Genomic DNA, 16314 nt, shown 5'->3' on the forward strand with positions numbered 1-16314 from the left:
CATCACAACGCAGGGAAGCTCGAGGGGAGACCAAAAGTTCCCAGCAAGATGTCAACAAACAAAATTCTTTGCCGTAAGAATGGTCAGGCATTGAAGCAGGCTGCCCAGGGAAGTAGTGGAATCACCATCCCTGGAAGTGTTTGAAAAACATGTGGATGTGACTTTTAGGGACATTCTATAGCGGTGAACACGGTGCTGTTGCGGGAATAGTTGGATTTGAGGACCTTCAGCTTTTCCAACCTGAATGATTCTGTGATTCTACACCCAAGAAATACTTGGGATTTGGAAGAATGAAAGCTTGGAGGCACCACGTTGGCTTTTGCCTGGAATTGGTTGTTGGATCTCAAGGCGTGGCTCGGATGAGACGTGAAATGTCTGCACTCGTGTTGGGCTTGGGAACTCGATATTTGAGGTCCCATTTGGACAGAGGAGGGGGCTGTGGTGCCCCTCCCAGGTCCCCCAGCACCACCATGGGATGCAGGAGAAACGTCCACGCCTGTCGCTTTGCTCTGGGCGAGCTCTTTGCCATCGCCGTGGTGTTTGAGCACAGGCCAGGCAAAGCAGTCTTGGAGACCTTCATCTCTATTCAGCAGGCAGGTGGGCATCCATATTCAACAAGTGCCTCTCTGCCGTGCTCTGCTGGGCCACTTTCCTGCCCAGGGCTCCAAGCCCTGTGCAAACAAGCTGCCTGACAAGAGGCGTGTGTGTGGCTGCTGTGCCGGCTCTTCTGCTGTCACAGGGAATAATGACTCCTCTTACAGCCAGCTGGGTGAGAAGGAGAAGAAGGAAAAAAAAAATAAATAAAAAATCCACAAGAAAAAGATGACTCGCTGACTTTCCCCTTTGATTTCTCCTGGCAAATTATTTGCCAGCATGTCTCCGCTGCTTCAAAATTGCTCTTATTCCTGCCTCTTTGCAAATCTGCTCCGTGGACTGCCTGTGGTCTGCAGGGCTGTGGGTGAAAAGGCTCCGTTTTGATCCTCTCAACAAAGCACTCAGCAGATAGTGCTTGCTTACAGATTGCTTTTGGAGTTGTTTGTTCCAGATTATGGTAATTTCTGCCCTCCTGGTTGATGGCAGCGATCGCGTGGCCGTGGCTGCAGAGCTGTGAGCCGGTGGATGGTTTTGGAGATGCTCAGTTCCTCCAGGAGCAGCTCCACCCTGGCAAGAGGGTGCTGGGCACTGCTGTTGGGTGAAGAAGGTGTGGACTGGAGTGCTGGAAGCTCTTGGGAAGTTAATGTGATGAAAGGTTGAAAATTGATGTGGGTTTTTTTTTTCCCCCGTACTACATCTCACCTGCAGTACTGACCACACACCTTTCATCTGCGGATTGCTGTCGCATGCAAAAGGAGACTATAAAGATGTTCTCTGCTTACAGGGGGGATAAAAACTGGAGCATAGGAGGGAAAGGGAGGAGTGACATTTTCCCAGCACTGCATGAGCCAGTGGGAGTGATTGTGAACAAAGCCCGGGGCTCTTGAAGCATTGAAGCTGCGCTGCTCATGCCAGCCCTGCCTGATAAGAGTGAAACACAGTCAAGAGCTGCCATCTCTGCTCCTTGCTGCTGGGGATGCCAGACCCTTCTGCAGCTTCTTTGCAGCGTGGGCTGAGCGTGCTATTGCTGCCTGTGCTGCAGCATTGCAGAGTTCTCTGGGCAGTGGGACAGCGACACAAACCTTGGTGGCGTTATCCTTGGAAAAACGATGGAATTGAGAGTCTACAGCCAGGATGTTTGTGGCTCTCTTCTCTGCCCTTCTTGATGCAGCCCAGCACTCTGTTGGCTTTCTTTGCTGCCCACTCAGACTGAACTCATCCCCAGGACCTCAGGTCCCTTTCCACAGAGCTGCTCTCCAGCTGGGTAGATCCCAACCTGCGCTGCCCTCCTGGATTTTGTTTTCCTGTGTCCAAGACCTTACATTTGAATCGGGGAATGGCCTGGGTTGGAAAGAACCTCGTAAAGATCATCTCATTCCAACCCTCCTGCCATGGAGAGGGACACTTTGCCCTAGACCAGGTTGTTCCAAGTCCCCATCCAGGCTTGAACACTTCCAGGGATGGGACAACCACAGCTTCTCTTCATAAAGTCCTCATTAGCCCACTCTTCCAGCCTGTCTAGGTCTTCCTGCAGGATTGTTCTCCCTACTGAAGTGTCCACTTCCCCACTCCTTTTGGTCCCAGCACACTTGGCCTCGGAGAAATCCAGGTGGACAACCACAAGTTCTCAGCAAGGTAGAAGGCACCCGACGGCACCTGCCCCTTCTTAAGTGGGACAGTGATGTAATGGGTAATCTCAGGGCTGGTCTCTCCCAGCTCCTTCCCGTTTTACCGTTGCATGTCACCAACAGCTTGTCAGCTTCTCCTTCCCCAGCTCGTGTGACTGCCAGCGCTCTATAAATGTGCTCTCTTTAGCGGCGTCAGCCGCGCGCTCCCACTGCAGGTTTGTCACACCGCCGTGACACAGAGCTCCCGCCCAACCACACGGGGATGATCAAAGCTGCTGGACAGGGAGTACAACAAACGGGGTGTTTCTGTTTCTTTTTGTATCCTTTCTCTTCGCTGCTTTGTGCTGCAGAGACTGTCTCGAGGCAACGCGGCTTTGTTGAGGGATTGCAGAATGGGTTGGGTTGGACCTTTAAAGGCCATCTGGGCTAACCCCGTGCAATGAGCAGGGACATCTTCAACTAGACCAGGTTGTTCAGGACCCCATCCAGCCTGGCCTTGAGTCTTCTCTGACTCTGGCAGCTCAGGTGAACTTAAATCAAGCAATTACCCTCACTGAAAAACTTGTGGTGTCCTTCAAAGCGGGCTTATGAAGGACACCTTCCCCCTGCAGAGGTTTTTGTACCTTTTGGACACCCTGCTCCTGCCTCTGCCATGGGTTCAGTGCAATAATCCCAGCCTGCAGTGCCAGTTCTGCCTGTCACCGTCTGTTTGAGTTGAGGCTCCAGGTTACAGACTGCGCAGTCAGTTCAACACTCTCACTTCAGTTCCTTTACACCTCTTGGGTAAATACCATCTGATCCCCCCGGTTTGCAACTGTCTCAGCTGTGTTTGCCTCACCGTCTGTTGTCAGTTCTGTCCCATAACCTTCTCTGACACCCTCCTGGAGTCTCAGAGGCAGTTCTTCCTCAGGCTGTGGTGCTCAAACCTGAAGTGGAGCCATGAGCTGCCCTCACGAGACCTGAGGAGAGCAGTTTGGACAAGAGATGGCCTCTCTTGTTCTTCATCCCATTATATTTGGGGTTTTTTCATAGCAGGGTGGTGCTGCCACCTCATCCTCAGTGTGTGACCCAGTATTTCTCTGATTCCCAGCCATTTCTGGCTGCCTGAAGTTGTTTTAAGGCTGATTTGATAACTGGTTTGCTGGAAACATCTTTAATAGAGGCGAGAGGTGATGAATTGATGGGTTTGAAGATAGATGGTTTGTTGTTTCGAAGCGTGGAGGCCACAACATTGATGTGACCAGCACTATTTGCCAGCTTTGAACTCAAAGATGGTCTAAAATACAGAAAAATGGATGGCAGTAGCTGTGATACTCTTTTCTCTTAACTTGTTTTTGGTTCTTGGTTTTCTTGTAGTTGGTTGGTTGGAGTTTTTTCCTTTTTTTTGTGTGTTTTGTTTTTTTTTTCTATAAGGGTTTTGGTTTTTTTTTTTTCTGTTTTCAAGCTGGATGTTTCCATTAGTGGTTCTCCCACTGAAACCAGACCTGGGTTTTCCAGTCCTTAGAGCAGATAACGTTGGAATAATTCACTTTCCTGGTGTGAGGGTGTCTGTGGGGGCTTGGAGAGAATGTGGCTGAGCATGGTGGCTTCCCCAAGGGTCTTCTTCCAGGAGCGGAGATGCTCTCAGGCCAGATGAGGGAAATCCCAAAGCTGTGGAGGAGAATTTGCAGGCAGAGGAGGAGCAAAGCATCTGTGCTCCCATTGCCCCAGTGGACTGGGCACAGAGTATGGGGGAATGGTGCCCTTGGGAGCAGGAGGACAGATTGATCCCCAAACCCCACCAGGGCCTTCAGCAACTGCCTCCAGAGCTCTCTAGAGCTCACAGAGCTGGGCAGAGAGGGGCTGCAATGACACAACCATGGATCTTGGCTGTCAGGGGTGGATATTTTTGAGCTGGAGCCATCAGGATTTGGGGCCCATAGACCCAAGTGGACAAGCAGAGGTGCTGCTGGTGGAGACTGTGCAATCTGCTGGGGTGCTCTGAGCCCCCTTGCAGGGACCCCATGGGGCAGCACCGCCCTGGGCTCTTTGCAGGGCAGAACTGGGCCATTCCTGGTGATGTAACCCCATGAGAGCAGGAGCAGAGCCCTTCAATGGGAGGCAGGCACCCGCTCTCTGGGCAATGCCAGGCTGCCCTGCCTGTGACTTGGAGCCTTCCCAAGCAGCTGTCAGTCACCATGGCTGGCCCTGTTCTCACTCACACACAGTATTATCTCTACCCGCTGCTGCAAATTGGCTCTGAGCAATCCTTGATCTGTCAGCATCGCCTACCCACTCTCAGATGTCACCAGCCCCCGCTGCTGCCCTGCTCGGGAACGTGTCTCTCTGAAATGTAATAATTCATTAAGTTGGGATTAACTTTTCTTCCCTCCCTCCCTCCCTCCCCTTTCTGCCACCCCTTCCTCCTTCTAATGGACAAAAGCAATTAAGCTCCATTAGGGATCAAGTGAGTGGGAAGTGACTCCCCTGGAGACACTGCCGCAGCTGCACGGACCTCGTCCCTGAGCACCAGCCTCCATGAGCAAAAGGGCTGGCCAGGGGGAAGGAAAAGGTGGCTTGAGGCACCTTTCTGCAGGAAAAGGTGGCATGAGGCTCAGCTGGTCCTCCTGGGTGGCTCCCACTGTGGGCACACCATGCTGGTTTCTCTTGCCATGCAGCGAAAGGAGCTGGAGGACAGCGGGATGGGCAAGCAGGGAGCGGCAGAGAGTGGCCAGGTTCTCAGCTGACATAAATCAGGAGGGGCTTCCCAAGTTCTCCCAGTTGCTCAGAGAGTTGGGGTTGCTCAGCCTGGAGAGGAGAAGGCTCTGGGGAAACCTTAGAGCCCCTTCCAGTGCCTAAAGAGGCTTCAAGAGTGCTGGAGAGGGGCTTTGGACTAGGCCATGTAGTTGCAAGACAAGGGGGAATGGCTCTCTCTGACAGAGAGCAGGGCTGGATTAGTTATTATAATTAGTTATTATTAGTTATTAGGGACAAATCCTTCCCTGTGAGGGTGGTGGGGCACAGGCTGCCCAGAGGAGCTGTGGCTGCCCCATCCTTGGAAGTGCTCAAGGCCAGGTTGGATGGGACTCTCAGGGGTAGTGGAAGGTGTCCCTGTCCATGGCAAGGAATGTGATGGTCTTTAAGGTCCCTTCCAACCCAAATAGTTCTAGGATTTGTTATCTATGGGGTCTGGGAAAAGTGCTGCCCAGGCTGCCATGGAATTATGGCCCATGGGGCAGAGCTGGGAGGACCAGAGGACCAAACCAGAGGAGGACAGGCAGCTTCCCCTCCAACCCTGACTCCAAACAGCATCTTCTCATTCCTTCACATCCCAAATTTGCAAACAAAGGGTGGTGAGGGGTGATAGGACAGCCAGAATTCTCCTGCCTTTCCTCCAGCTAGAGCAAGGAGGTGGCATGCCCAAAACTCAGAGTGCATTTCACTGTTAGCAGGAAGGTCCTTCCTTCTCCCCCATCTCCTCCCACCCTCCTTCCCTTCACTCAGGCTGCTTTTCTCTTCCTTGCCTTTTGTTTTCCCTGCCCCAGGAAGAAAGTCTCATTTCAGTCTGAAAGCCAGGGCTGGAGGGGGAGTCATTTGACACTTAATGCCAGAGCGGCAGGAAACTTCACCTTCCTGGGGTGGAATTAAAAGCGCTTGAATTGTCTGGGGATCTCAAACAAGAGATGCAGGGAACATTCCGGGCTTTCCACACAAACACACGCACACACACGCACACACACACACACATGCAAAAGCCCACACAGCATCAGGGTGTAATAGCTCAGCTGGGGTAACGCACTCGAACGCTCTCTGCAGCAGACAGACCAGCTCTTTCCGTTCTTTGGAATAGTTTTTTATTTTCTGAGACTGCTGCTGGTCTCTGGGGAGAGAGATGTTCCTCTCACAGAGAGGAACAGAGGAAGAGTGCCATTTGCTCTTTGTAATCACTCTTCCCTCGGAGCATCCTGGGACCAGGAAGGGGCTGAGGGCATGGGCTGGAGTTCTGCGGGGACTTGGGGATGGGGCACGGGGTCTCTGTGCTGGTCATCACACCTGGACAGCTCTTGTGAGACCCTGAGATCCAGAGGAGATCAGGCATGTCTCAAATTCTGGGAAAATACTCCAAGGAGAATCTGGAAAGGAGAAGGATTCAGAAGAGGAGGTGAAAGCAAGGGACCTTCCCTCCTCCATCCCCTCGCTGCCTCCTCACAGAGCCCAGTTTTTATTCCCTGAAGGGACACACAGAAGCTGAGCTGGCTCTGGAGTTGGGTGGCACTGGGATCACCCTCCCTGAGTGGCATCTGAGTAATCAAGCAGGGAGTTTGCTCACATTCATCCATTCCTGCTTTTCTCCTCCCTGGTCATTCACCCATCCTCTGGACACGCTTTGGCCGGGGATGGCCCCGTGCGTGTCCCCAACACTCACCATGGTCCCTGCTTTCTGTGCCATGGTTCCCCAGCCCCCTGGGCACCCTGCTGCCCCTGGCCCTGCTCTCACCCCTGCCTTCTGCCCTTCCCCAGGGAGTTTGCCAAAGAGAGAGAGCGCGTGGAGAACCGCCGAGCCTTCATGAAGCTGCGGCGCCAGCAGCAGATCGAGCGGGAGCTCAACGGCTACCGGGCGTGGATAGACAAAGCGGGTAAAGGATGGTGGCCAGGGGGACACCTGGGGGGACAAGGGGCACCACAGACTGCTGCTCATCTGGGCTGCTGAGGACAGAAAGGAATCCTTGAGCCTCGAAGCGCCCAAGGTGCTCCCATGGTGATGTGAAGTGCATGGGTGAGCTTTGGTGGGGTGGTCCCACCATGCTGGACATCACCAAACCTCCAATGAGTCCTCGTGTTCTGTGGAGTGAAATTGTCACATTCTGTGCACGAAGCACGTTACATCTCCAGGGGGGCTGTGAGCAACATGGCTGTCACCTGTGCTCTGCCATGGTTTCCTCTCTCCTGGTGTTTGCTGGAGTCCCCTGCAGTGGTGGGCAGTGGGAAAGAAGAGCAGTGAACAGGGAGAGGGGTTTTCCAGTTGAATCTCCTCCTGGAGCCATCTGGAGGGGATAAACTTACTGGTTCCTACCTCGGGACTCCTGGGCCTGGGCTGGGGGTGGTGGAGGTTCCTCCTGACACCAGGCATGACAGCCTGTGGGTGTTGGTTCCCAAACTGCCACAGCCCATGTCCTTGCTTGCTCCTCCTAGGAATCAGGTCAGCACACTCAGCTCTGGGAAGGGAAGATTTACACTTCCATCCAGTGCTCAGACTTGTAAAAGATGGGTGTCTTCAGATGAGTCCTGAGCACCAGATCACAGCTTTAGCTCTGGGCTGCGTGGTTTGAGCCCCAGAGCTGCCTACGATTTTCACCTTCTTTCATGAGCTTAATGACAGTGGAGGGAGAAGGACTGACCACGGTTAATTCTTTCTGATGCAAAGTTTCGTAGCTGCCACTTGTCACCCTCCAGAATTCGTTTCTGGGCCCTTAACCAATATTTGGTAAGAGTTTGCAATCTAGAGGCAGCCTCTGGGCTGGGGGAAGTTCTTAGGTACAAGTCAGTGACACGTGACAGTGCCTTGTCTCCTGATGCTGAACTGTGTGTTTTGCGTAGAGGAAGTCATGCTGGCTGAAGAGAACAAAAATTCGGGGACCTCAGCCTTAGAAGGTAAGACCAGCACTGCCCTTAAAATCTGCCTGCCCTTCCTTCTGCCTGCCTAGAGCTGGAGGTTCAGACCCTCCAGCAGTGATGGGAGGTCTGGGGAGGGCCCAGTGGGGTCTGCAGCCCAAGAGAGGGGTGAGGAGAGGTGGACTGGCACCTGAGAGAGCATGGCAGGCTTGGGAGGTGTCTGATCCCACACCAGGGATAGCTCTGGGCCAGGATCACCGGGGTCTCTCTGTCCTGTTACCAGACTTGAGTACTGATCACCAGGTGCTACAAGCTGGCTACTGGCAGAGTTGGGCCACTGAGACTCCAACAGCTGTTCCTCTTGCCTTCCCAGTGCTCAGGAGAGCCACCATCAAGCGGAACAGGACGGATGCCATGTCGGGTGACGAGCACTGTGTCGACATCGCCTCCGTGGGCGAGCGGAGGCTGGCGCAGAGAAGACGTCTTCATCCAACCTTGGGTCAGTGCAGTCTGCAGCTTGCTTCCCCCAAACCTCTGCCACCTGACTGGGTTCCCAGAGTCACACCCATCACCTGGAGAGTGCCACAGCCCAGACATCTCTGCTAGTTTAGCAGCAAACCTCCTGCTGCCCACCCTGTGCCACATAAAAATGCTCTGGATGAGTTGCGCCCCACAAAAGCAATGTCCGTGAGCCATCTGTCCTGTCTCACTTTGCAGCAGAGGCTGGAGCATCCAACTCCTTGTTCCCCATTTTTTTTTTCCTTCAGGTAACCCCTCGAGTCAGTCTGGCCTCAAAGGTGCCAGGGTGGATGGTGCCTCCTACTTACGGCACAAGGAGCGACTCCTGCGCATCTCCGTTCGCCACATGGTGAAATCCCAGGTCTTCTACTGGATCGTCCTGAGCCTGGTGGCTCTCAACACTGCCTGCGTGGCCATCGTCCATCACAACCAGCCAGCCTGGCTCACCCACTTCCTCTGTGAGTCCCTGGGCTTGGTGTTGGTGGGAGAGCAGGAAAAACCTTCTTATCTCCAGTGGCTGGAAGTGGCAGCGCACCCTCACTGCTTGCCTTGAGGCACAGAGGGTGGAGCTGGGTGGGGAGCGACCTCAGCTCCATCCACTGTTGGTAGCAAACACGTACAGATATTTAATTCAGCTGTGCCCTTGGCCCCATGGCCACTGAGGGCTGTGAGCAAACACAGAGGAGTTGTTCTGGGTTTGTGTCCTTCGGGTCTGATGTGTTTGTTGTGAGAGAGAAACACTGCCAGTCTCAGTGGAGTTCATCCCAAAACTGTGAGCAGTGGTGATGGAAAGCTTGCTGGAGAGCCACCTCTGGATGTGCACAAGCCATTGCTGGAAAGGTGTGAATTTGTAGGGATGGGACTGGTCATGGCAGAGCACCCTGGTTAAAACCTTTGTGCAGAGCATGGTGAGGGAATGAATCCCAGGCTTGGAGGCTGCCGGTCATGGAGCCTCCCTGAGCCCAGCATGGGCCAGGACACAAGGTCAGGTCTCAGAAGAACTGCAGCCGTGTCCTCTGCAGCACGGGCTACTGCAGAGCAGCGTGGTCAGACCCACATGTGTCACTCCTGAGCTGCTGCAGAGGGCACAGTGCTGCTTTCTCAGATGTGTTATTCTTCCTCACCTTGAGAATGTCCCTGCCAAGCCCCAGCTCTACCCAAATCTGCAGCAGTAGGCTCAGTCCTGCCGGGCTCCCGACACGTTGTGGTGTGGTATGGCAGCTGGTGGTGGTGAGAAGCATCTTCTGGGAAAGGTGAAGAGCCAGGATCTTGCCTGCTAAATGTTCATGAAATAGCTGGAAAGGCTTTTGGCTGTTTGGCTCTGTTTCCCTGGCCAAATTCCAGCCATGCAATGATTTTAATCCAGGTTGATGATATTCCCCTACAGTGTCGTGTGGTTGATGCCCGTGTAGGCTCCTCAGCCGCTGTGGTTTAATGCCAAAGAGCTGCTGTGCTCTGTGCTGGCCATGTCTGGTCCTCTCAACCCTCTGGGACACTGGTGCATCTTCCCTGAATGATTAACTCATGGGCTTGATGCTCTGTTACGTACAGTTTAGCTCCTCACAGATAAAATTCCCTCATCCCAGACCCTGAGAGTTTGGGGATGCAGCATAGTCCCTGACTTGTCCCATCTCTGTGGGATGTGCTGGATGCTCAGCTGGTGCTCCACACAGCTCCATGCCTCAAGCACACTTGGGTTTTGTTTTCCAGACTATGCAGAGTTCCTGTTTCTTGGGCTCTTCCTTCTGGAGATGTCCTTAAAGATGTACGGGATGGGGCCACGCCTTTACTTCCATTCTTCCTTCAACTGCTTCGACTGTGGGGTGAGCGGCCCCAGGGATGCTGTGGGTCTGGGGGGAGATGCCTGGCAGGGGCCTGCAAAGCAAGGCACCAAGGGGGAGATCAGGATGGTCCTCACAGTGGGCAGGGAGCACTTTCTGCCAGGACAGCCTGAGACACCAGGTCCTGGACTGGGTGGTGGGTGCCTCGTCTTCAGGGATGTTAAGATTCCCTGCAGCAGCCCATCCTGAGCCTGCCTTTGACTTGTGGCTGTGTCTGCTTCTCAGGTCACAGTGGGAAGCATCTTCGAAGTGGTTTGGGCTATATTCAGACCAGGAACCTCTTTTGGGATCAGTGTCCTACGAGCTCTTCGTCTCCTGCGGATATTTAAAATAACCAAGTGCGTACCCACCATCAGTGCCCGTCATCCTCCATCTCAGACTGTGGCTGCAGCCCAGATCCAGTCCCTCCTGCTCTCCTGCTGATGGCATCTGCACCTCTGCCAGTGCTCCAGCAATATCTCTGTTTTCTAGGTACTGGGCATCCCTGAGGAATTTGGTGGTCTCGCTGATGAGCTCCATGAAATCTATTATCAGTCTGCTCTTCCTCCTCTTCCTCTTCATTGTAGTCTTTGCCCTGCTGGGAATGCAGCTGTTTGGAGGCAGGTATGTCGTTTCAAGGCTGAGGATCAGAAGTTTCTTGGTGTTAAAGCCAAGTGATGCCAATCTCTTTAGGGGCCCAGCAAGTCTGTACCTTCCCCCTCAGTCTCTTCCCACACGAAAATCCCTGCTCAAGGGCTACCTTTGGGCTGTGTGGCTCCTTCTAGCCAGGAGACCTTCTGGTTTCTGGCACCAAATGCTCAGGAGACCTTTTCTGGAGTGGGGAAAGGTCCTCCTAAACACAAGAAAACTGATAGCACAGCAGCCAGGGGTTCGGTGACCTTGGTATTTCATCCCGTTGATGTTCACCTGGATCCCTTTCCAGGTTTAACTTCATGGATGGGACTCCATCAGCCAACTTCGACACCTTCCCTGCAGCCATCATGACGGTGTTTCAGGTAGGGGCTGGGCTGCCAGGAGACTCAAGAAAAGGGGCTTGGGACCACCTGCTTACTCCCCTATGGCTGGAAGGGGCTCTTTACACCAAAAAAGTTCCCCTCTATCAGCTTCCTCCCTCTCCTGCACAACAAAGTGGATGGAAAGAGGTGGAAACTCTTCCACCCCGTAAGAGAAGATGAAGAGTTTCAGACTCTTCTGAGAAGGCTTTAAATCCTCATCGGTGTCCAATGGGATCTCCCTCCAGCTGCAGAGCTGGGTTATCTCCGGCGCTGTCCTGCAGGACACGGGGTGTCCCACGCGGCTGCTGCGTGTTGGTGGCACAGATGTGGCGGTGCCGGGGAGCTGCAGGTGACAGAGCTGCTGCCTTGTCTCCCCGCAGATCCTGACGGGCGAGGACTGGAACGAGGTGATGTACAACGGCATCCGCTCCCAGGGAGGCGTGCGCTCAGGGATGTGGTCCTCCATCTACTTCATCGTCCTCACCTTGTTTGGAAACTGTATCCACTGGGCTGTTGTGCTTTCAGCGCTGAGAACCCCATCTCCTCACCCTCCCCGGGGGCATCCCCCTCCCTGCTTGCTGCTCCTTCCTCCCCTCCCAGCTGAGGGAGACCCTCCACACAGGTGTGGCAGCGCTGGGTGTCCCAAAGGCAGAGAAGGAGCTGTGGGGAGGTGCGCTGAGGGTGGTTTCTGTGGGATGGGGAGGAGTTTGTGCCTTTGGCTGAGCTGGCCAGGAGCCGTCCAGGCCACCCTCCCTTGGGAGCTGCAGATACACATGTCCTTAACACTCGGCTTGTGCATCCTTAGCTGCTCTCAGATACTCTGCTGAACGTCTTCTTGGCCATCGCCGTGGACAACCTGGCCAACGCCCAGGAGCTCACCAAGGTGAGTTCCTGACGCTCCTTTTCCTTCTCCCGTGGAGTGAGTGGGGGCAAAACCATTTAGGCTCTGAGTTAGGAAAATGCTTAAACCCGCTGGTCTTTCCAGGAACACCCACATCTCGAGCATGGCTTTAACTGTTTCTCCATTTAAAGTCCCCAGTTCCCTCTGCCAGCAGTCAGATGGAGATAACCCTCACCTCTTGGGTGGGATCTGATGTGGGGACTGCTATCTGTTATCTGGAGATGTGGAGTGGGAAGAATTTTCCACTGGTGTCAATATTTATTCCCCATCTGCCTACAGGGCAGCAGATGTGATTTAGGATGCAATTTAGGCTGGTGCTCAGCTGCTTTTAAAACCATGCTGGGGAATATTTGGGGAACGCTAAATTGTTGGGGCACCATCTGGATAACGGCGAGTAGGAGAGAGCTGCAAGGGTCGTTGCCACTCTTTGGGGCAGACCAGAGATCCCAGATGCTTGTGGAGCCCGTGTTATTGCTCACATCCCTGGGGCTCACTGGGAGGCTTCCACGCTGGTGTAAATCTGACCCAAAAAGGGGCACGGTGCTGGTTTACCCCGCCACTGGAGGGGTGTGTGCAGGGGTCCTCTGATGGTGGGGTGGGGGGGTGTAGATGGCACTTCCAGGGGCTACCTGGAGATATGGGAGAGCCCCACGGGTACCAGCAGCATTAATTAAGTGAGTGCCGAGTTTTTGAAAAGGCTGAATGCTCACTAATGACTCCTAATGACATTCTTTGCTCCGGAGACAAAGCCAAACTCATTAAAGCAATCCCGTCTCAGGCAGGGTCATTCATGGATGCCTCACCTCCCACTCGGTTTGGGGGATGCCTGTCTGGCCCCTGTGGCTGTGAAGAAGGGAGGGCTGAGCTGTTCTGGGGTGGTCCCACCATGCTCAGCTCAGCTCTTGCCTGGAGTGGGCTGGGTTCACTCATTTAAGCAGCTCTGACACCTCCGGGAAGATCTGGAGTGGTGGGGAACCTGCATCCCCACAGCACAAGGGAAATAAATCCCCCCACAAGGGAAATAAAGTGTCTCAGGAAGTGATGCCTTAAGATTTTAGCCTTTGTGTTTTTCAAATCCTGTACTGCATTCCTGCATAACTCTAAAGGCCATAGAAAGTGTCAGCTGTCTTCACATTTTGGCCAGACAAAACGATTCCTCTAGGCCTGAAACCCAAGGATGCCTTACATCCTCAGGCCCTGAAAAGTACAGACAAAAGTGAATTACGGGGGAGCAAACTGGGGGAATGTGACTTCATTATCTGAAGCTGTAACTGCAGGATTAACCCCTGATATGTGAATGGATCAAACTTAGAATTGTCTGAAAATCTCGTGGCTGTTGTCCATGGTGGGTGTAGCCTCTGTGAGGCTTTTTGCACTGCCCAAAGTGCACCTGTTGGAGACCTTTAATAAATACCCACATTACTCTCTTAACCTTGTCTAGCCTCTGTTCTAGGTAGCCTTTCCAAGGCATCAGGAGTACAGGTCCCCCTCACTCCCTCAAGCCTCACCCTGCACATCCCTCACTGCTCCCAGTGGCTGAGCTTTCCCTTGGAACCCCCCCAAATCCCACTGAGCAATGCCCCTCTTTTCTCTGCAGGACGAGCAGGAGGAAGAGGAGGCCTTTAACCAGAAGCACGCCCTTCAGAAAGCCAAAGAAGTCAGCCCCATGTCTGCCCCAAACATGCCTGCTCTCGAGTGAGTGACTCCCCAACTTCACCCCGGTGACCCCCCGAGCCCAGCCAGGCTCAGAAGGGCACAGAACTTCAGCAGAGCCTGGTGTGGCTAGCTGGGGGGGCTGCCAACAAGAAAAAGGGGGTGACTCCCTCTCTGGGATCCTGAAGATGGATGGATGGAGCTCTAGGAGTGTGTTCCCCACTAGCAGCAGTGCTTTTAGAGAGGTGACAGTGTGGGGAATGGGTCACCAGGGATGTCCTGAAGTTGCCAACCTCTACACCAAGCTGCAGCCTCAGTGCTTGGGCATGGTAAAAATACGCTGAAAGAGGCTTTCTGCCCCAAATATAGAGCTCAAGCACTCAGGGCTGATGGTAGGAGGCTGGGGAGGAGGAAGGTATCTCAAGTTATTCTTGAGGAGGGGTGATATTTGCTCCTGGGGAGTGTTTCTTCATGGCAGAGCTGCAGGAGAGCAGCCAGGACCGGGGGAGAAGGGAGCAGTGGTGTCACAAATCTCCCTCGGGCTCCTTCCCTGGGAGTGAATGCAGTTAGGAAAGATGGAGCAGGTTTGTGAAACCATGTTTGATTGTACAAAAATTTGATTTGAGTGAGAAAAAAAAGCCCCAAACCACATAAACCTCCAGCATGGTGCTAAGAAGCCTTGTCTCCGCATTTCAGCGAGAGAAAATTCTGTTTTTTCCTTCCTAGCTGCCTTTTTTCTCTTTATTCTGCGGTGTCATATGGTCTAAATCACATAAAACTTTCAAAGTCAACATTGGAACGAGGCGTTTTGATTTGTTTCCCAAAACAGTACATTTCAGTACAGCTGAAGGGATTATTTCATATTTTTTTCTTCCCCTCTTCTTGGTTTTTTTTTTTTTCTTTCCATTTTTTTTTTTTTTTTATATAGTATTCCTTCCCAGGGAATTTTAGGTTTCGTTATGCTTTGAAACCCAGCCAAGCTTGTACTCTTGCAGATTTGCTGAGAGAAACTGCTGTCTTCAAGCGAGTGCTGATCTTGGGAGGGGGGATCACAGGCAGCCCAGGGAACATCCCCCTCCCTGCTTTGGCAAGGATGGGATCCTGTGGTCCCACATCCTGCGTGGTTTTAGGGGCACCAGGAACGGGGCATGCTTGTAAGGCCCTCCTGATCCCCCAGCAGCTGCAGATTTTAAGCCTGGATTGGTGCTGATGGGATATTCCTAATAAATCCATGTCTGCCCAAGGACTAGGGGGGGTTTAGGGGAGAGGTGGTGGAGTCTGTATGTTGGCTCTGTTTCTGGATACCAGTGGGAATGTGTTGGATGAAGCGAGGGAACAGAAAGCTTTAGGCTGCGGGAGAGGCTGAGGAATGGGATAGGAGAGAGGAGATAGGAGAGAGGAAGAGGGGGAGATGGAATATATTAGGGCAGGAAAGGATTTTCCCACACTGCACATCCCTGATAGAGCTCTCTGGTCATTGTCATATAGAGCTGGTTGGGAAAAACAGATCTCTTCAACCTTTCCTTGTTGTTCTGCTGGCATTGAAAGGGGAGGTATTGATATTCACGGGGTTTTTTTCCAGCTCCTCCCACTCACCGGGATGGATTGGGGTCAGGTCCTGCCACGGGGTGAGGCTTGATGGTACAGTCAGGCCTGGTGTGTTTTGGTGGTGCTGAGCTCGTGGAGGGAGCGTGGGGACAACACGGCGGTGGCCAAGGCAGAGCAGAGCTGGCACTGAGGGGAGCTGGGAGCTCAGAGCCGGGCTCTGCCTTGGTGCGCGCGCGGACGCGGATGGCTCCGTTTCCACGCGGGAACGTGCAGGTCGGCGTGGGATGGATGGCTGCTCCCACGTGGCCAGGGATGGCGTGGGTGGCCCTGGGGCCAGCCAGAGCGCTGTGTCGGTAGCCGGGCGCGGATGGCTCGGGGGCGGCCGGATGGGTCCGGAGGCTCGGCCGCTTGCTGTGGGAATGCTCGAGCGTGGCACCGGGCCCTTCCCATGGAAACCGTAACCACTGGCATGACTGGAGCACCTTTCCTGTGAGCTCGGGCTGGGAGGGTTGAGGTTGTTAAGCCTGGAGACCTTAGAGCACCCTGAGAGAGCCGAGGAGGGACTTTTGACGAGGTGGTGTTGTGATAAGTTGTAAGGCAAGGAGGGATGCCTTCAGACTGTTAGGAAGTGGTCACAACAGCAAGAAGCATTTGGACAGTGCTCTCAGGCACATGGTGGGATTCTTGGGGTTGTCCTGTGCAGGGCCAGGAGCTGGATTCAATGATCCTTGTGGGTCCCTTGGCGCTCAGGATGTTCTGTGTTTCTGCGATTGTGTATTCCCAGGGCAGTGTTCCTGGAGCTGTGTGTATCCGAATCTTTGCTGTGCTGACACAAAGGTTAAAGCTGGGGATCTCCCCAGCTGCTAACGTGTGTGAAGGACCCTGCCAGCCCTGTTAACTTGCTCTGTGTGGGGGCTGCTCAGGTGACAGGAGCTCTGCGGCATTTCAGCCTGGCCTCATGCCTTGTGCTTGCTGGGGAACTTCATGTTCCCCTCTGTGCTCCCAGGGCAGCATCAACTCACGGTGATGGCTCTGAGCATCTC

The 16314-nt window shown here is 53.6% G+C and overlaps 1 protein-coding gene across 1 annotated transcript in view; it reads left to right on the forward strand.

Annotated features, from left to right (window-relative positions):
• CACNA1E (calcium voltage-gated channel subunit alpha1 E) overlaps window positions 1–16314 on the forward strand; it is an 86665-nt gene that overhangs the window by 35852 nt on the left and 34499 nt on the right. The window contains exons 8-18 of the mRNA XM_058842826.1: window positions 6723–6838; window positions 7800–7853; window positions 8188–8268; window positions 8582–8791; window positions 10044–10156; window positions 10400–10512; window positions 10646–10777; window positions 11097–11169; window positions 11550–11667; window positions 11985–12052; window positions 13668–13765. Of these exons, the coding sequence (XP_058698809.1) occupies window positions 6723–6838; window positions 7800–7853; window positions 8188–8268; window positions 8582–8791; window positions 10044–10156; window positions 10400–10512; window positions 10646–10777; window positions 11097–11169; window positions 11550–11667; window positions 11985–12052; window positions 13668–13765 (1176 nt within the window). The remainder of the gene's footprint in view (window positions 1–6722; window positions 6839–7799; window positions 7854–8187; window positions 8269–8581; window positions 8792–10043; window positions 10157–10399; window positions 10513–10645; window positions 10778–11096; window positions 11170–11549; window positions 11668–11984; window positions 12053–13667; window positions 13766–16314) is intronic.

The sequence above is a fragment of the Poecile atricapillus genome, chromosome 7 (genome assembly GCF_030490865.1).
Source record: "Poecile atricapillus isolate bPoeAtr1 chromosome 7, bPoeAtr1.hap1, whole genome shotgun sequence".
In the NCBI taxonomy this organism is placed as follows: domain Eukaryota; kingdom Metazoa; phylum Chordata; class Aves; order Passeriformes; family Paridae; genus Poecile; species Poecile atricapillus.